A 21,345-nucleotide genomic window follows, 5' to 3' on the forward strand; every position below is an offset into this window, starting at 1 on the left:
CGATGATATAATTCTTGTGTCTGGATGAACTATCCCTTTAAGTTGCTAGTTAAATTACACCTCCAGTCAGTGGTTGTGTACAGTCGGACTCGGTAAATAAGTGTCTGTGAAGGGGTGACGTCAGAGGTGGAGATGTCATGGCGTTGTCGGAGCTGAGACTGGAGCTTGCCATCTAGTTAAAGGTTGTCGTCGATGCATTCAACGAAATGGAGAAGAATGCAAACCCTCATCGAGACGCGGGAGGAAGTGTCCTGTGCACCGCTATCCCCGCAGAACCCGCGGACATCAAAACAGTGGGCGGAATGAAAGATGTCTGCGAGAAGAGAGAGACTCTGACTACTTGTGCAAGTGCTAGCGGTGCTAATGCTACACCCTGCACACAGACATCAGATGCTGCTGAGACCGTGAGCAAAAGCGGACAGCCGAACGTTTTACCACAGACACCGTCGCCCGATGCAGCGGATCAGCTGAGTAACGGGATGGGACACGAACCGTCGATGACCGCTGCTGGGAATAAAGAGGGTGGCATCTCAAAGTTAGTAAACAGCCCCACGGGAGAGCAACCCGACGCCAAGAATGTGCAGGCGGACGGTTTGGATGGAGGGGCGCAAAAAGCGACGGAGCTGGCCAAGTCTGCTTATTTGTGTGCGGACAAATTAAAATCTGCGAGCTCGAATTCAAACGATCACACCGTTTCCGAGGGTCCTCCGAGCGGGAGTGAGCCCAGCATCGCGGGAGAGTCCCGCAGCTTTGATTCACTGGAGTCCTTCTCCAATCTAAACTCCTGCCCGAGCTCAGACCTCATCAGCGAAGGGCTGGAGGACAAGGGACTGGCTCTGGCAATTGAATACGGGGCTGATGGAACGAAAATCCCCTGTCCGAAAGACAGGGTGACCGGTCAGTCGTTGTACCACATCAAGTGGATCAAGTGGAAGGAGGAGAACACGCCTATCATCACACAGAACGAGAACGGCCCGTGTCCGCTGCTAGCTATTATGAATGTTCTGCTATTGTCATGGAAGGTAAATAAGATGAGCTTCTGCTCGTATGACAATCACAATACCAGCCAAGTTATAGATGTGCAAATGCTGTTTTGCCAGGTGCTCTAATTGTCCTTTGAAACTTTTTATTGGATTGTGTTTGTCTACACGCACTAGTCACGAGACATCAGTTTGTCACTGCCATTTAAATACAGACACTGAACGTTTATTTAAAAGTGTAATAGAAAGACATGAACAAAACTTTTGAGTTATTTGACACTCACGGGGGTGTTTTGTTCTGTGTGGTGCGGGTCGCCCCCTCTCATGAACGCTGCCAGGTTCACATCATGTTACACAAATAATATAGATTGTAATAATATATTTGCTTTATGTAGTGAAGGTATAGAACTGTATGCATGCGATTACCTCAGTCAAAAAAGGTCCAGATTCTGATGGTTAAAAAATTGTCTAAACAAGAAGAATGAGTGATGAAACAGAGTGAAACAAAATGCAACTTTTAATAAAGAAACTTAATGCATGCATTTTATTAAATATATATAATTCCTCAAAATTCACACAGTTGTTCCACACTATTTGATTCTGTAAATGTGACTTAATGTACAACTATGGTCCATAATTGGCAAAACAAATTATAAAAATGTGGAGACATAAAATGTGATTAGGACTGAAATACATATTTTCCTCTTATGTCTTGTAGTAGTATTTGGACTGTGGAAATTAGTGAATTAATTGGGTTTGACTTGAAATTCTGTTTGGATTCTGTCTTCACCATCAGATTTCTCTCTCTCTCTCTCTCCCCATATTTTTAACTAAGATCCCCTTTGACATGTATTTGTAGAGCCATACCAGTATTTTGGTTTGGTTCGAAACAGTCATTTTACAAACACACCAATAACTTCTGGCTTTCAGCGCTGGACTCATTTGCATTATAAAGATGACATTTAATTATTGGCTTTGACCGTGAGTTGGCAGGCACATGAGGCGCTATTTCAGTGCTCAGTCTTTCATCCTGATAAAAGAGGCACTATGTTTTCAGCTTTGACTGCTTATAAAGCCACTGGCATCTTCTGGAGATGATAGCCACGTTCAGGCTGTTTTTATGATGGTTGTTGTTTTGTTTAGTTTTTATTTTGGATAAAAATGTCTTCTCATAGTGCATTTATGCTGATACAGCAGCCTATTTACCATAACCCTTATGTATTTGTATTACATAACATCACTGCTTATGGAAAAGAGGTCTCTCATATCCCATAGGCAATTTCTCATTAAAAACTAGTTTTAAAATGATTTTCCTCTGATTCTGGCACAGGTCAAGCTGCCACCAATGATGGAGATAATAACAGCAGAGCAGCTGATGGAATATCTAGGTAAGCGTTTTATTTGCATTATAAATGTGGGTCTTTTAAATAGCTTTATTGATTTGGCACAGTATCCATCCAATAAAGGGTTCACCAGAAATCAGGGTAAATGTTTCAGATTTGATTTATTTGAAAAGCTACCAAAGCAAGGCAGAGATGCACCGAAAGTATGGTGGACTCAATGACAGCAGCATAATGGGAAAGCTATGCTTGGCTGTTTCTCACCACAGCTTCAAGTGACTAATTGCTAGTTCGTTCCCAAAAAGAAAAGTTTAAACTTATCCACTATAGGGCATCAATTTACAGTAAGAACCATGTAAAGCTAGTCATGTCATCCTAATTATAGGATTGTGTTGTTTAATTTCAACACACACTCTCTGGTTAGACATCTTCTGCATGTACCTCTACAGAAAACCTGAGCTTCTCTGTGTCTTCATAAAGTGTTTGAGAAGAAGTCCCACTGTAAGTCAAGTGAGACTCTTGTGAGTTTGATAAACAGCCTGATAAACATTGGCGAACCTGTAAATGTGATATGTTTCAGAATGGTGATGGACAGCACCAGATCAGGGAAATACCCAGGGGCTGGTCCTCCTGTAATGTCACAGACTCCAGATCCCTATTTCCACTGTGGCATGTTGACCTGCTACACTGAAGTGTTGCATTACTGCAGTTTGACCGTTGACTGGTCCTCAGTTTCTCACATTGCATTAATGTTTTTGAACTCATTTAAAATGTTTTTAATAGTTTAAATCATCTGTCTGCTACTCTTAAAAACCACTGATGGAATGTAAAAGCAGCTTGTTAAGGGAAATTTTTTTTTGTATCTGCCACAAAGAGAATACACCAACTGCTGAAGGCTATAATAAAAGTTATATTGGATTTTAATGTTGTGACATCTTATGATGAGTGTTGTAAGCAGTTTTATTTTGCCTCACACTCTACAGAAATGTCAAGTATGAAATGTATATAGAGATCAGCTGTGGATGTGTTATTCAGAGGTTGATATATGTGCAGTGGTTTCTCTTGACACATTTAGTCATGTAGGAGATGCTTCTATCCAAAGTGGAAATTTGACAAGCACATTAATGCTATAGTAAAGAGGTGTTTTTTTCCAGATTAGGTCTTTTGCTCGAATAGAGCCTATTACGTCAAGGAAATACTTAGAGAAGGTTATTAATGCCTTTGTTTTGTCTCGTCTGGACTATTGTAATGTGTTGTGTGTGGACTCCTGACAGACCACTATTTCATTCTTGCAATTAGGCTGCTAGTGGGCGCTAAGAAAAGTTAGCATATCTCTCCTATTTTAGCTTCTCTCAAGTGGCTACCAGTAAACTACAGGATAAAATGTAAAACTATTTTATATGTTTTCAAAGCAGTGCATGAGATGGACCCTGCTTATGTGTCTGAGCTCATTGCTGTTCGTCAAGTGCCTGGGTCTATAAGATCCAGTAATAAGTTATTGCTTGCTGTCCCTCGTACTCATTTAAAGTTAAAAGGGGATCATGCCTTTGCTGTTGTGGGTTAGTCAAAAACTACTTCTTCTCTTTAGCTTTGGAAAGGTTGGGCTAGTCTTTGTTGTTTAATAGGATGTGTGTTGTTTTAATTTGTGTGTTTTAATGAAGTGTTCCTTGATTGTACAGCACTTTGGTCTGTAGGTGTAGATGTAAAGTGCTCTATAAATAAAAGTGAGTGAATGAATGATTGAACACCACAGGCCGATTTCTAAAATGTCGAATCTTCACTGGATTCAGACTGTGTTTTGTTTGAAATCTTTCTGCAAAGTGTAGACTTTATGAACTTTGCAAGCTCGGGCCTTGTTCAACCTCAAGTGCAGTGGTTGTGACCACAGAGGATGTGGTCTTCAGATGTCATTCCTCACATAGGTGTGGTTACTAGTGTATATTTTCAGCTATTCATAACATTTTACCAGGAGATAAAGCAAAGAATATGTTATAAGTACCTTGAACTCATTTAAATATGGAAGTATGGTCCGTTTAAGAATATTTTGTAGATTATTCCAAATAACTGAAGCATTATATTTAAAATCTTTTTTTTCCCCAGTTCTGTTCGGACCCTATGAATATTGAGATATAAGTCATTTAACCAAAGATTATAGGATATATTTGTATTGGATTAGCTGAGAGACAAGTAGAGAGGAGTATTGTTGTTGTTGTTGTTGTCGGCGTTTTTGTTGCTGCTGCTCAACCATCATCATTATTATTATTATTATTATTATTATTATTATTACTGGTCATCAGTACTCAGCTAGGAATTCATTGAAATTTAATCATTTTTATATCCAGTAAAGCTGTAGAATATATTATTATTGTATTTACTGAATATAAAATGATTAAATTTCAGCCCAATTCCTGACTGAACATGCAATAAACTGGGAGGGCATAAAGTGTAATAAGATAGAAGTGACAAGGATACAACAGCTTCAGGTGGGAAACATTACCTCCTGTAGTTGCAGTAACTCAGTTTGGCCTGGAAAACTTGACTACACTGAACATGCTTGAGGCCATTCAACACACCCCATTCCCAGCTGTCTGCCTGGAGACCACTGTGAAGTATTCCTCTTATTGCTGAGCTGTTTGTAAGGATGTCCGTCCATGTGATCTAAAGCATGCCTGACATATAGGACACCGAAATCCCCTAGATACAAACCGTGACAGATGAAGAGTGTGCCAGCTGGGCACATTTTACATTTATTGTTGCTCGTTTGACCTTCTGAATGTTTCTCCCATCATAGCTTTGAGCTGCATTTATTCAAAAGCGTATATTCACATTTGCTCACTTATGCTCTATGAGACATCCATGGTTAGCTACACAGGCATCTGGAAATTGCTTTTCTCTTCCCTAGGTGCAATAAGCTGTTTAACTCCATTAGACAGCATCTATCTAGCTCTGTCTCTCTGCTATACTTTACAGCACTTTTAGTGTTTCATTTCCAGGCAAAGTCAGTGGCCCATGAACAAACTCTTGGCAACTGCACAGTTTTTCTGAGTTGATCAAGACATGCATTTCAGTCACTGTGGAATGCTTTAATATGTATCCAAGTAACCCAGGCAGTTATTTTACACTAAAGGCCTGATCAAAGTTTGATGAAATAAAGTAATACTGAAGTTTAAAATATTTAATGAGCATCAAAACAATTTGAGCCTAATGACTGATTTGTGTCATTCAGTGTTTTTGGTTGCCTGGATAAATTGTTTATCAATTGCAGAATTATATTGTAAGACCTGGTGAAGTTTTGTTTTGTCTTAAAATCCTAAATCTTTATTGTTCTGAACCCATAAGAAGCATTTTTAAAGAATTGCACTGGTTGCTCTTTTTTCATGCAATTACTATGAATGGAGACTGAGACTTTGCAGATTCAAAGCATATTGGACAATCGCCATAAAAGTGTCATAAAAGTTGTTATCTTACTTGTGTGTTATATTTCAAGTCTTCTGATGTTAACTTTGTGACACAAACAGACCCAAATCAAAGTCATTTTTCATTAAAGAGCAGGTCAAATTATATTTTAAAGTGTCCTAATATTGAGTCCCCTACAACAGGTTTAAATGCATATAAGGTCAGAAAACACTGTAGTTTTCTCAGAATATACATTTAATATTAGAATCATTTTTCAATGATTTCTAAATGATTCGTTCAAAGCAATTCTGAGCGTAAGGTCTGTAAACCCCTCCCTTCCATAAGCCCTACTCTGCTCTGATTGGTCAGCTGGCCAAGTCTGTTGTGATTAGTCTTTTTGTATACAATACGTGTCTGACACGAAGCGCCTATTTCCATAAAAATTGTTTAGCTCTGGAGGGTTGCTTGTAAACAAAGATGCTATAAGTTTACAAAATTTTTTTATCGATATTACCTATTACAAGTCCGAGGATGATACAGATGGAGATGCTCAACCAAAAAACTCCATTGCAAGATCGACTAGATCAGGACGTTTCTCAGTGGTACGTTTAAACTTTGCATGTGGTACTTTACGTGATGAGACAGCACTTTTATTGCATTCATTATTAGTATTTATTTATTTGAGGTGCATGTTGGAACTGTGATAGAATGCCCAATGCAAACACTGAAAACAGCTTTTTTGAAAACACAGTCTTCTTGACCTGTTGTAAACACTAACTAGCGGAAGTGTTTGTGGGCAGGTCAGAGTGTTCGTATTTGGAGGGCAGGCTGGGATTATGCAAATGTGTTACCTTGTGATGAATATAGGTAACAGGCAGAAGATTCGAAAATATGATGACTCGTTAAGGCAATTCAGAGTCGACTTTTGAGAGACAATTTGCTTATTTATCATGCACTTTTTTTTGATTAACTACTTTACAGACCATTTACATTGAAGTATAGCTACGTTACAAACTGCAGTCCATAAAGTCCATAAAGTCAAACTGGTTTGGAGTGACATGAGTCCATGAGGATGACAGAATCTTCATTTTTGTTTGAACTATTCCTTTACATTCTGATGTAATAAAGTGAATACGCAATAAAGCAGTTTGTAAAACAGTGCAAGCAATTGTAGAATCTTTTTAAGAGTTTCTGATAAGAATGGGAGAGACAAAAGAGTTTGACCGAGGAAGAGATCAGCTGGAGAGGAACTGAAAGAGAGATGAAGGGTTTTCGCTGAGCAGAAATAAGTGAAGTGTCTGAAATGAACCTGCCTGTGCTGGGCTGCATTCTTGGCACCAATCAGAGGAAGCGGGAGTCTGAGGGAGTGGGCTGAAAATAAAAACGCAGAGCTTCACGCTTCTCTCACACTTTTGTTTTTTGTCAGAGCAGAAACATCTAGGCTTCCTCTGGCATTCAAACTCCTTTGTTTTGAACTATGGCAGGTGTGAATATGTATTTCAGTGTCACTAAATTATTAGTACAATGACAAGTCACTGGAAAGCTTTGAAAGGTGACCGGTATGTGGGAATCAATAGCAATAGACTGTTCTGTAATGAAGTGGTTTATTTACTGTGATTTGGCCTTGATTTAATGGAGAATTGCTCCTGTACCTAGAGCTGTATGTGTGTTCAGAATGTTAATGAGGCGGGTGACAGGTGGTTCAGTATTAGAGCAAAACCCAGGGTCAGATATTCTCATGTCTGCCAGCTGTCATCGATGCCCCGTCTCTGCTCCAGCCCCCTTTCACAGATCTGCAGGAGATTTAGTTTGGACAGGACAATAAAAGGAAGACAATGGTAAACTTGCATAGAGGTCAAACTAAATATTGAACTGAATTGTCAAACTTGTTTTGAGTTTAGTTTCTTAGAAGGCTGCACGATTTGGGGGAACATTGAAATGCAATTTTTCTGATAAAATTGTGATTTAAAATCAGAATCAGAAAGAGCTTTTACAAATACAAGGAATTAGTTTTGGTGACCGAAGCTTCCACAGCACAAACAGAATGACCGTGACAAGACAATTTAATACTACTAAAATAAAAGAACACAGTGCCTTGCGTCAGTCTGAAACATACATGCATAGCTACAGACTAACAATTCTACGAAATGCAAATGTAGCTCGGCTTTCTCTGGCATATATAAATGTTAATCAGTCTTTAAATGACCTCTGTTTGAATATTTAATTACACAATTGTTTCATGTATTTGGAAAGAAAGATGAAGACTGTAGCTCAACGACATAAAAACTTCTACTAAAGCAGGTAGGCTCCAGTCACCGTATTGACTGACATTTCCGCTAAAGCTGTAAATACAGAAAGATCGGGGATGTAAATATCTACTGCTTTTGGTTTACTGGCATATGTAGACAGTTTGTTAATTACAACGAGGTGAAGAGTAGACTTGTGTCACCTGGGAGCATGTGTTTTTCGTAAGTGCACTGTCTCTCAAATGTTTTCCCTAACCCTCCTTTTTCTTTCTTTCTTTTGCTCCTTCACATCAGGAGACTATATCCTTGACGCAAAGCCAAAAGAGATCTCGGAGGCTCAGCGGCTGAACTATGAACAGGTAAAAGCAACAGCAGTTTTGCTCGTGACTCACAGAACAGGAGTCTATTGAAGATAGATAGCCAGTTTGTTTCCATAGCTCTCGGTGTGTTTGTGGAATGGTGTAGTATTAACACTGAGAATCAGAAGAGAGAGGTGAGGCCTGAGGCTCGGACAGAGGAGAAAACATTAGCCATGACACATGTAGACACTCAGACAGATATCTTTCTCACAACTCTTCTTAAAACATCCGTTTGTTCTTGTAGTGACTAGTGAGCATGGCTTGGTTCTTTGTCATCAAGCAGCCACTTATTCTCTGTGGCATTACAGTGCCTTTAGGAAACAAGTTGTGCTAGTCATCCAGATCAGCACCCATCCATCCCAACAGGAAATGAGGACAAGAAAGCATGGAATTGCCATTGAATTAAAGGAACTGTGAGAACTGGTCCATTCCAGTCTGGATCCAACTGTTTATATAATGGCAGGAGTAAATATCATTGTGTTGCACTGAAGGAGAGTATGAGCCTCTCTTAGAGTTGTGCGCTCTACAGACTTTGACATGTTAGGTCAAAGAGATGCCTCATTTCTTCTCACATGGTGTGTAGGGATGCATGACAGGGACCAATGAAGTGATGTTTAAGCCTTCTCCTTATTAGCCTGTGTAGAATATATACCAGTACAGTGTACCCCACAAAACCTATCCACAACAAAACTGGGTACAAATTTCACCCCCAAATCAACAGGGTACAAAAAACATATCAGGGTTTCTGCTGGTCTTAAAAAGGCCTTAAAGAGGTCTTAAATTAGTGCAGAAAGTCTTAAATTCATAAAGTCATGGCATGAAATCTTCCTCCGTATTTTTGTTTTCCAATACAAATATCTAAACATCCTTAAAGTGATAGTTCACTCAAAAATGAAAATTACACCATGGTTTACTCACCCTCAAGCCATTCTAGGTGTATATGACTTTCTTCTTTCAGACGAATACAATCGGAGTTATATTAAAAATGGCTCTTCTAAGCTTTATAATGGCAGTGAATGGCTGTTGAGATTTTGAAGTCCAATAAAGTGCATCCATCCATCATAAAAAGAAATCCTCACAAATCTGGGCGGTTAATAAATGCCTTCTGAAGTGAACTGATGTGGTTATGTAAGGAAAATATCCATATTTAAAACGTTATAAACCTTGATCTCTAGCGTCCACTAACTGGACTCGTATGCACGTTCACGAGAGAGTGGCATTCCAGTGGATGATGTAAACAGTCACGCTAGATCAAGCTTTAATCTGTGCAAACCAAAAAGAAAATCAAGTTGTAATTTTTTAATCAAAAGCGACACATTATTATTAAATACTGTAAAGCTGCTTGCTTTTAAGCAATCAGGCTATATAAATAAACGAGATGTGACTGGAGATTTGAATTGCAGAGCTGGTTCAAACAAATCCTCATTGCTATGATCAAAAGTTTTCTCACCTCTTTTATTTTTGTTATGTGTTTACTTGTTATTAAGAAGAAAGTATACAGTACATATTTACATATTAATCTAAACACCATTCTCAGCAGTATCTGGTTCGGCTGTGTTTACACTCCAAATCACTCCAAAGCAACTATTAGACAACAAAAATATTTGTTGACATTTTCTATTGTTTACATTGTGTGTGTGTGTGTGTATGTGTGTGTGTGTGTATATATATATATATATATATGTATGTATGTATGTATGTATGGATGGATGGATGGATGGATGGATGGACTAATCTATTCAGCCCTAATGCCAATTAGGAATGAAAACTACTACAACACAATGTGTTACTTAAATTGTTCTTACTTTAAGTCTTTAATTTACTTTCATAAAACCTTTAGAAACAGTGTTATATTTTACCAATAATCATTGTTGCATTAATACATTTTTGCACTGTCACATTAATTTATCATTAATAAAATGTGAAAATGTTATTGCTGTAATGCAAAAAAGAAATATAATTTAAATCACTGGTGTAAGTTGTTCTAACCACTTCAGTCTAGGGGAAAAACATACACAACGTTCAAAAGTTTATGGTCAGGTTTTTTTTTATTATTTCTTTTATATATAATAATTTTATTTAGCAATGATGTATAAATGACAGTAAAGTAAAGATTTTTAACTATATTATTTAAGGTTTGTTATATTCTCCCAGTAAAATATATTGCTAATAGTTTATTATAGTTTATGTAATATAATATTGCTAATGTGAGAGTCTTTTAATTGCCATTATAATCTATTCATTTTGTAATATCTCACTCCCAAGCGGTTCAAAGTCGAGTCTATTTTTGTAATTGAGATTGAGAAAGTGAGGGTTAAGATAGCAGTGCTTCTGATGTTCCCCAATGTGTGCTCTTGTTTATTGTAGTAGGTGGAGGCTGACTGGATTCATGCTCCTTTCTTCCTCTTCTTTCTCTTCTGTATCAGCTTTATTGGGTTTTTTAATGTGGCTTAACTTTGTTTTTTTTTTGTTTACTTTTTTTTTTTACGGTTTCAAGTTTAGCTGAGCTTCATTCATGCTTGAATAATGCTGTCCCTCTACACTGTAGGTCGGCTGACTGTCTTTAGCCAGGCTCTGTCACTGTTAGTGAAGCGCTTTTTTGGCACTAGGAGAGAGTTAGAGAGGGATGTGCGTGCGCACACAGACACACACACACACACACACACCAAGGTCCGGAAGAACTTTGTGGGGCCTGTGTTCTCTCGGTGTTGATCTTAATGTGTTGACAGTGCACAATAACATCACTCAGGTTTGACTGTTTATTAGATGTTTTCCAGTCTAACAGATGTTTTAGATGAATGCTTTTATAGGCATCTCGGTGAGTATCACAGTACTGGAACAAGTATAATAGAGCTGGAGAAAGTGGGTCAGGGCAGTGGAGTGGTTCAGAAACGCTGGCAGGGGCACAGAGCCAGGCCACACACAGGCAGGGTGTAGGTGGGGGTGGAACCAGTGCCAGGCTCAACTGGACTGAATGGGAGCTGTTGGTAGATGGTAGGTCTTAGCTGATCTTTCAAACCTCTAACGCTCACTGACCCTGGTGCCAGTTCTACATGCTCTCATCCACCCACTGGCCATCGGGTCAGCCTGTGCCACATTGATTCATCCAGCCTGTGTTCCAGCAGAGCAGGGACTCACCACTCAGCAGTTTTCTGAAGGTGTCTGGTGTTGTTTTGGAAACGTGGTATTGAGCTGCGGGATGATGACCTGTTATTCTGAGCAGAGTTAAGATGAGATGAAGGCTGTGCTCACTCAATGTCACAATATGGTTGTCTTGTCATGAATAAAGTAACAGAGGAGGCTGCCCCCTTTGCAACCCCTTTGGTTATATTTACAATTAAGGATGGTCTTAACTGCCTTATTGCTTTAAACAAAAATAAATAAAAAATTGTCTGGAACTCATCAGTGTTATTATTAACTACAACTATTAAAATGTTTTTTACTTAAAGCTGAAATCAAATTAAATATAAATATAAGATACTTAAAATAAACTTGAAAAATGTACATTTGGAATTTCCCTCTGGCAAATAAAATAAATAAAAAATAATAATACAATGACTTAAACTAAAACTGAAATAGCTAAATATAAAAAAACCTCAATAAAAAAATACAGTGGCACATAAAATTACTAAAGCTTCAAATTAAATGAAAACTGAAGATATAAAAAGCTAATTCAAAATACTATTAAGTACTATAATAGTATACAAATAAACAATAAAATACAAAAATAACTCGGAACACTGTATTGCTCAGAACTAGAACTATCCTATATATAATTACATATAGAACTATATATAATTGTATACTTTTTATCCAAATTAAATACCTTTTTTTTTTTTTTATCAAAATTAAATCCAGAATTCTAGATACAAGTGATTGGGATTGAATTAAGTGAAAGTGCTAGGAAATCCCCTGTACCATCGGAAAACGGCCAGGGCAGAAAGTGAGAGAGAAATCTCCTACAAAAGGGCAAAGATAATCTCACTGGTTTCCAGGGATTAATGATTTATGATATATAATGTTGTTGTTACATGGTCGATTTGTGTTACAAGCTCTAATCCCAACAACTGTCCACACACTCTCATTTTGTGCGATAATAACAGATGGTCATACTGTGAGCACTTAAAAGTGAGAGCCGGACAGATTACTATTATAATAGGGTCTGGGATGTTATATCAAATGCTGAACATACACGCGTATGTGCTGATCTGCACTGGAGTTTGTAGCCTTGCAGTGGCTTGTGTTTGTGAGCCTGCAGCTGTGCTTTTTTGAGAGTCAATGGAGGGTCTTCATGGTCAAAACTGAAAGACAGGAAGTAAAGGTGATGAACTCTGGTGTTTAGAGCTGTTTAGTCGCTGTTCTAGAGTTATGAGATTTTTCCTGCTCAGAGCAGAAAGACAATTGGGTGTCACATTTTACAGAAATGTGTGCATGTGTTGTTTTGGAAAAAATTGCTACAGTTCCCTGATTTTCTTGTATTCCTTTGCTCTCTCTTTCTCTAGAATATGAGTGATGCTATGGCAGTGCTGCATAAACTGCAGACAGGTCTGGATGTAAACGTTAAGTTCACAGGTGTGCGGGTATTCGAATACACACCCGAGTGCATTGTCTTTGACCTGCTGGATATCCCACTCTACCATGGATGGCTGGTTGACCCACAGGTCAGCATCCTGGTTCACATCCTTCTAAAAACGCTAATTCCACTGAAACGTGATGTCACCACATGATGACATTTAACATTACATTGATTAATAATTTAATACTAATGATAAGTATATATATATATAAATATACACTAATTTCTCAAATTTATTGGAAATAATTGCTTAGTATCATCATTGGGCTACAGTCCTCAATACTTTTTTTCAGTTTAATAGAGTTTGCCAGTCATTATTTTTTAATACTGCACAATGATCGCCATGGATTCACAATGCCGTATCAAGTTAAAAATCGATTAAGTAATATACAAATTAATACATAGATTTACACATTAACATTTCACCCCTTCTACAAAAATCATCCATATGGAAGTTAATGTTCATGCATATTTTGACCAACATATTGACTTTCTTATTTTTATCACACTGTCTGTAGATGGCTGATATAGTCAAGGCAGTGGGAAACTGCAGCTATAACCAGTTGGTAGAGAAGATAATCAGCTGTAAACAGTCAGACAACAGTGAGCTGGCTGGGGAAGGTGGGTATTCACTGTTCTTATCGCTCTTCTCCATTTCCTTTCATACATTCATGCAGACTGCTTCTTCCAGGAGGCAAGTGCTCATACGTAGCATAATTCACTTTCTTAGAACATTTAGAGTTCACTCTTTGCCAGGCTTCTGTGCATTTAGATGTATTAATGCCTTGTGAATATGAATGCATGTTCTGAATAATGTTTTCCCCATTGCATCATGCAAATAAACAACTCAGATTGTGTCAAAAGAGTCATTAAACACCCTCCTTCTTTTCGCAGTTTTTAGCTCGTCTGAAATGTTCTCTCCCTCTCTCACTGCATTTGTGTCTAAATATATCTCCCTCGCCATCTTTTTTTTTTTTTGCTCTTTCTGAAAGCGTCTTTTAGAATGCACCCTTTCTGTGTCTGTTTCTGTCTTTTCTCTCTCTCGGGCTGATTGACAGCCACTCACTCTGTCCCTGTACCAGCGTGTGAGTTTGTCTCTGGCAGGCTGTGTGATTTTGTATGTCATAAAGTTTCAGACAGTGTGTGTTTAAAGGATTAGTTCACCCAAAAAAATTTTCCTTCATTTTTTTCACCCTTATGTTTTTCCAAACCTGTATGACTTCTATTCTTCTGTCTGGAGAAATTTAAGTGGGGTGGAGACTTTAACACCTCGAAAAAAAGACAAAATATAAGTATGATTAAATTAATCCATGTGACTCATACAAAATGTTGCAAGTCTTCTTGAGTCATGATAGCATGATAGCTTTGTGTGAGAGAGACTGACATTCAATCAGTATCCACTGATAATCTCTACCTCCAGTGGACTACCATCGTAAATGAATCATTCAGAACAGTTTTGTGAACTGAATCAATGATTCATAGAAAAGATCAAACTCAAAGATCAAACTTGACTTTTTTTTTACAAAGCTTACATTGTAATGCACCACGGAGAGCTAGGGCAGATATTAAGGTTCAAAAATGTGTGTCTGTATTGTATTGTGTATTTCAGAGACACTTCACACTGGCTCTTTCTTTCCCAGGTTTTGTGGCAGAGCAGTTTCTGAACAGCACAGCGACTCAGCTAACATACCACGGCCTGTGTGAACTCACTTCTACTGTTGAAGAGGGAGAACTGTGTGTCTTCTTCAGGAACAATCACTTCAGCACCATGACCAAATTTAAGGCATGTTGAAATTTAAGTGCATTTGAGATGCTGGATGATGAAAGATGGCTCTGTGCTGCTGTGAATAAGCGCTCTCATAGCAGAGTTAATTTGGTTCACTTGTCTGTAGAGGGATGCTGTATGTTGGCGCCCCCCAGTGGCTAAAAAGAGAACTTTAAAATTCTACTTCAGAAGACTATAGATATTGGAGATTTATTGCTATTGCTGATTACCATGATTTTACATATTGGAAAGCTCTAGGTCTGATAAAAAACACATGCAAGTAAACTGATATTAGTCTGATCTGGGAGGCTGTAAATGTAAATGTCTGTTATCTGGTGGAAGTGGAGCTGTTGTGTAACAGCAGGACACACTTCACCCACAGATAAAACTCTTGCATGATCCTCGTGTACACACTTCAGAACATGACACCACTCTTGCTCGGTCTGGGGGTGTTGAAAGATTGATGGACGAGCGCTGTGAGGTTGCTGCATGTTTTTATAAATGCTCTCTTTGTGTTCCTCAGGCCCAGCTGTACCTGCTGGTGACGGATCAGGGGTTTCTCACTGAGGAGAAGGTGGTCTGGGAAAGTCTGCATAATGTCGACGGAGATGGAAACTTCTGCGACTCAGAGTTTCATCTGAGGCCACCCTCTGACCCGGAAACTGTGTACCGTGGTCAGCAAGACCAGATCGATCAGGTCAGGACTAGTAACTTCTCAGGAGTGCTCGGTGTCATTCAGTTATAAACACTGAGTATGATAGTTGTTTCTCAGGGTGACGTCTGTAAAAGAACATTTACCTGGGTCCTTTATGATTAAAGTTAAAGTTAAATTAAAGACTGTAATTTATTTCATATACACAGTACCACTGCTTTCTATACACGGAGTATGCAGTTTGCATAGGGCACCATCCCAATTGCTAAAAATTTGTTTTTTTTACTTTTTTTTTTTTGTTATATATATATATATATATATATATATATATATATATACAATTTCAAAAAATGCATTTTACAGTGTAGGCAGTAGTCTTAAGCACACGTGACGTGCCATTCCCGCATCCGTGCCCGCCCTCACCTTATGTTTGCAGCTGACTGCTAATGATCATAATTGTTGGACAGCTATTTCTGAAAAAAAGACATCAAAAGTCGCTGAGAAAAGAAAAAGTTCAAAATCTCAAGATGAAGCCGGTGTATCCTTTTCATGTACATTCATAATCCTGTGAAGCTTCTTTGTCTGTTGACGTTAATAACGTGTTTGAATGTTGGTAATAATTTCACCGTCACCAACACATCTGCTTTAATATTCTAATTTCCATGTTCCCTTACAAAAACCTTCACTGTGTTTTACTACGAATAAAACCAAATGAAGTCATGGTTCAAATAATAATTAACAAAGTATTCAGCCTAATAATTTATAATAAAAACAGACCTAAGCTAACAACAGCCTTTAAAATGAATTGAGCAATGATGATGATTGGCTAATTAATAATAATCATATTGTTTCATTGAATAACATTGTTACATAATGTAATACAAAATAAATTAATTTACAAATGCTTGCAAAGGGTGCCAAAGGCCTGGTAATTTCTGTTGTTACACTTGCAGGACAATCAAACACTTGTTTAATATTGGCCATACGTTTAATTCAAATATCCACTTAATCTTTCATTTACAGCCACCTTTTTGCGATATTTGATTTAATTTATTATTGTTTGTTTTGATCATATTTAATGTTTTAAAATGTTTTATTTAATGTGTAATTAGTTTTTTTAAAGGTCCTACATGAAAATTTCACTTTCTGAGGTTTTTTAACATTAATATGAGTTCCCCTAGCCTGTATATGGTCCCCAAGTTTCTAGAAATTTGAATCGGTGTAAATCGAGATTTTTCTATCTTTCTCTGCCTTTGAGAAAATGGAAGCTCAATCAGGCTGATCTTGAATCTCCTCGTTGTGACGTTAGAACGAGAATTGTTACCTCCCCTTTCTCTGCTTTTTTTGATAAAAAAAGATGCAATTGTTTAAATGCAACTGCTGACAATTCCTTAAAATGACATGGTTTACCAATAAATTCTGTATCCAGTTCATCTGCATATGTGTCTGTATCCACTAAAATGTTCAAATGACTAGCAACTATAACTAAATTAAGTTTCAATTAATTTTCACAAACGCTGCTGCCTTGATGCCATTAAGAAGTCATTACAGAGGGAGAGTTTGGAATACAGTAAAATGTTTGGGGTCTTTTCCAGGTACCCCTCTCATAAAAAAAAGCATGGAGTTCACTTTTAAGAATTAGTATTCAAAGATCCAATCTTCAAAGCCTTTAAATTGTTCCTATGCTTCTGGATAACAAGAACTTTAGACATTTAAGTTCCTGATAATTGTGGTATAAAAGTAATCACACAACCCCATCTTAAAGAAATATACCCTGTGTACCAAATGGAGTGACTAAGTCGTTTCATTTCACAGAATCCCAGTGACCCTCAGGTAACGCCGAGCTCTAGAGACTGATATTACAGTGAGCCGTGAATGTTGACATCCTGTTGAGACACAGCCAGTCTCTGTGAAAGTGCAGTTTATCTATATCTGGCTTTGTAGCTCACTGCTGTCCTCCAGCACTAATTCTGCTCCGTTGCCCACTGGAAGATTTCCTCAATTATTGATGTTAAAAGCTCCCCAACCCTTCTTCCAGCTCTGTGTAACCCTCCCCCTGTACCTTTGGGATGCTTTCATGCCTGAAGACACAGAAGTGTCTCACATGACACAGATCCTTTGTCTCTCTCTTCTGCTCTTGTATTGGGTGTTTAATAATGAAGTGTCTGTATAAGTGAAGGGCTTCGAGATGACTGTGCTCTAAAAGTCAGACTTTACTCTAAAACATTCGTTGTAGTGTTGTGTCGTGGGCTCAGTTAGCAAACTAAATTATCAATTCACAGGCAAACTTTCTGGATATTCATTATGTACCATGTTCTTTTTTTTCATAAAGTATTATGTAAGCTCCTTAACTACTGTAAGGATTCAGGCTAAGCTTTAATATAATCTTCTTCAGAAAGAAATAATTCACCCACGAAGGAATATGATTTATGTTTTATGGAACACAAAAGGAGTTTAGGCTGCACTTTTTTAATTCAATATATGATTATATATCTATACTGATAAATATAATACAAATAAAGAATACAATTTAAGTATTTTGTTTTTAATTAATACTTATTCAGCAAGGAAGCACTCAATTGATCAAAAGTGATCGTATAGTAATTTATATAATATAATATAATATAATATATCAAGCTCCTAAAGGTAATATAGAAGTAGTCTATATATTGCCTTATACCATCATATATATCATATTCTCAACAGCATAAGAACTGCATAGATGTTGACCATTTTAATTTTCCCCTTTGTATGTGTAGGACTACTTGATGGCGCTGTCTCTGCAGCAGGAACAGCAGGCCTCAGACCTGGGTTGGGAACAGATCCCAGAAGGCATCAGTGATCTAGAGCTGGCCAAGAAGCTGCAGGAGGAGGAGGACCGCAGAGCTTCACAGTACTATCAGGAGCAGGAACAGGCACAGGCAGCAGCAGCGGCGGCTGCGCAGGCACAGGTGAGTTGATAAACAAACATATACTTAAGATCATTTATCATATATGGGCCATTTTCCACAATTACACATTCAATCTGACATAACATCACATTAATGCCATGGCGATACAGACTTGGAGGCGGCTGAAAGGCAGTTGCATTAGTTGTTTAGGAGGATAAATAACACCTAGCAAACCATGAACATGTAAATTTGCGATGAAATGACAGATCTCTTCTTCCATACAGTAACATACATCTGAGTGAAGCAGATTATTTGAAAAAAAAAATCGAATGGCAGGGAAGTTGTTCTACAGATCAATTGTTGATTGGATGAAGGCGGATCTGATTGCAAGCTTGCAGTCAATTGTAATAAAGGGGCAGGGTTTAAGTGAACTAAAGGATTGGAAAAGTTTGGCATACCAGACAAAAGTTTTTTCATTTCAAAGGAAGATCAAAGTTTTTTTTAAACATCCGCATGGGTGAATTATTTACAGTAAGAACAATAGCATGTATTTCATTTCATGCCTACTTTAAACAGTTAAAATAAGAGGTTAATTTGTTCCTCTCCGGTCAGGGACAACAACCAGCAGTGGATGCCGACCAGGTGGATAAAGTAGCATCTGCTGGAGCCTCAGCGGGGGGAGCCATGGCTTCTCCAAGCCCTGGAAAACAGCCCTCAATGGGGGAACGCAAACCCAAGAAGGAAGCCAAGGACAAAGACAAATGCATCTTGTTGTAACAGCGGTGGCCTCTACGTGGAGTTTGAAATGGGCAGCAGTTTAATTCCAGTGGCTCTGCAATGCATCTCCCAGCCTGAGGTGGAGAAAGATTAGACGACAGAGATGAAGTGTGATAGACGGAGAGGACTTGCCATTCTCAAGCCACTTGTGCCTGACTTTAACCCTCAGAGTTCTGAAGATGCAGACAAGAAGAGAGGGGTGTCACTACAAGGACTATCACTACATCTTTCGTAGAGCTGGCCAAATGTTCTCAGCAGGAAAACCACTTCAGTGCACTATATTTGTGTGGGTTCACCAGGAAGTTTTTTTGTTGTTGTTTTTAGTAAAACAAGGTAATGCACACATAGCAGTAGTCAAAAAGACCCCCCCCCATGGCACTACTTTTTTTCATTATACAAAGCATTTTCTTTTTTGTGAATTTCCGTTATTTGCTGTTGTTTATAAGCTATTTTCTACCCGGTTGCCCCTACATATGCATATGTAAATTTGTTGTATTGGTCAGTTTCTTTTATTTAACTGAAGGATACCTGAGATCTTTTAATGAATGGCCGTTCACATGAAAAGGTAGCAAGCCAAGAGGTCATTTGGCAAAGGTTATGTCTCAGGACATGATGTAGGCCATCATAGTTCTTTGCCTGGCAGTTTGATGCCAAATTTTTCATTGTTGATATTGTAGGAGAAGTGACCTCAATTTAAGACGGTGAGATCTTGATGAAACAAATGCTTTTAAAAAGGATTTCCTTATTAGGCAGTATAAAATCCAGTTTGTTATTTAAATGTGTCTACAAAAGAATGTTTGCAAATAGGACATTAACTGTTAATATCAGTGAACAACTGACACTACCATTAATGTAAATAGCTTTAAAATATCAAGATCAGTAGATTATATAAAATACATGGTCAACTTTTACCTTTAAAAGTTTGGTTCATATTTGACTTATAAAGTGATTAGGATCGTTACCATGAAATTTGGCATTGCTCCGTGAACTACAGTGTTAATTGCCCAAAAAAACGAATGGTTCTTGTAAAGAAATCGTATCTTTGTTCATAATGGTTTGTTTTCCGCAAATGAAATCGGTTTTACAAAGGGCCGATGTTGATATTGAAATATGAAGAGCAGGTTGGCCAGTTCTTGAAAGTAATAGCAAGAGGAAATTTAGCACTTCTGTTAATTGGGCAAGCTACACTGTTATCGCCCTATGGTGATAGTCTGAAAAGGGACACTGGCCGAATAGACGAGCTGACCGATATATCGGCTTATCACTAGGTCTAGCTGTAATTTTCACACTCTTTCATGTACATTGTACATACTCATATATGCTATATGGATGTAAGGTAGGAAATGATTACTTAAGCCCATTCTGTTCCAGTGCTGCCTACTAAGAGACAAGGTCTTTTCTATCCAAACATTCCAGCTAAATGCCTTGAACTGAGCAGTGTACTGAGGTTTAGGCTCAGGGAAACGCTAAAGTTGGGCTATTTTATCTGTTGTTCTGCTCTCACAATGCAAGAATGAACAACTCCTGCATGTAGGTGAGCTTTAAGATGGTGAAGTCATCAGTTTTCCTGGTGGTTGACGTTACATGCGAGCACAGAAGATGCCGTTTATGCTAGTCATGGGCTGGAGCTGTTCATTTGACATTTGGTCCCTCAGTTGCCAATACTCTCTGTATATAAAAAGCCTTACAATATTTACAGTATCTTTTATACTGACAAAAATAGGAGAGACAAGACTGAGACAATCTGTAGACCTTACCATAGACGGAAAACCGCACAGGCCTTCACAGAAGGAACATATCCATGAGTGTCTTGCAAACAGTTTGATGTGTGTTAGCTTACTTGGTAACGGAAATAGATTCAAATTGTGTAAAATGTGAAACACAGGGTTTTATTTAAAATAGTCCCCTTTGTTAAGGCTAGTTTGCACCAGAAAAAGACAGTTGCGACACTCTTATAGACTCCCATTGGAAGCAGGGAATGTGGAAGTTCCAAACATAATATTTCCAGCGCTAAACCCCATGCATTTCAGTGTGTACCAAGCACATTCACTGGTAATTTGATTAAAGGACTGCATTTTGTGACTGAGTTAGTTTATGTTCTTTGTTAGATATTAACAAGTTAAATTCTAATGTAGTCTACGCTATAGAAGGAACCCCTCCCCTGGCAACTATCGGTTCCACCTAAACACATTAAAACAGATTCTTAGCGCCAGTAACTACATGAACCATTTGACGGTGAGATCAAAGGTGTCGCAACCCCTTTCAATGGCTCTTAACTGGTTCACATTGAAGTAGAGCCATGTTTAATTTTTAAAGTGTTCCATAAAACAATAGGTTACTGTCGTAACACCGGTTCTCTGAAA

At 38.1% G+C, this 21,345-nt stretch overlaps 1 protein-coding gene across 1 annotated transcript; it reads left to right on the forward strand.

The window, feature by feature from the left end:
- Positions 1-206: 206 nt before the first annotated feature.
- LOC113051524 (ubiquitin carboxyl-terminal hydrolase MINDY-2-like) lies at positions 207-20,017 on the forward strand. Its single transcript, XM_026215351.1, has 9 exons — positions 207-1,022; positions 2,311-2,368; positions 8,257-8,321; positions 12,824-12,982; positions 13,416-13,518; positions 14,538-14,680; positions 15,186-15,359; positions 18,074-18,265; positions 18,818-20,017. Exons 1-9 carry the CDS (start codon positions 207-209, stop codon positions 18,980-18,982), a joined length of 1,875 nt encoding a protein of 624 aa, XP_026071136.1. The 3' UTR covers positions 18,983-20,017.
- The last annotated feature ends 1,328 nt before the right edge of the window (positions 20,018-21,345 follow it).

This window comes from Carassius auratus, chromosome 32 (assembly GCF_003368295.1).
Source record: "Carassius auratus strain Wakin chromosome 32, ASM336829v1, whole genome shotgun sequence".
NCBI lineage: Eukaryota > Metazoa > Chordata > Actinopteri > Cypriniformes > Cyprinidae > Carassius > Carassius auratus.

What these genes read in the sequence shown, in the direction of transcription:
- LOC113051524 (XM_026215351.1), top strand. Translation starts at nt 207, where the DNA reads ATGGAGAAGAATGCAAACCCTCATCGAGACGCGGGAGGAAGTGTCCTG. An exon ending in AGCGGCTGAACTATGAACAG is followed by an intron (nt 8,322 to 12,823) that starts GTAAAAGCAACA and finishes CTCTTTCTCTAG; the next exon opens with AATATGAGTGATGCTATGGC. An exon ending in GCACCATGACCAAATTTAAG is followed by an intron (nt 14,681 to 15,185) that starts GCATGTTGAAAT and finishes TGTGTTCCTCAG; the next exon opens with GCCCAGCTGTACCTGCTGGT.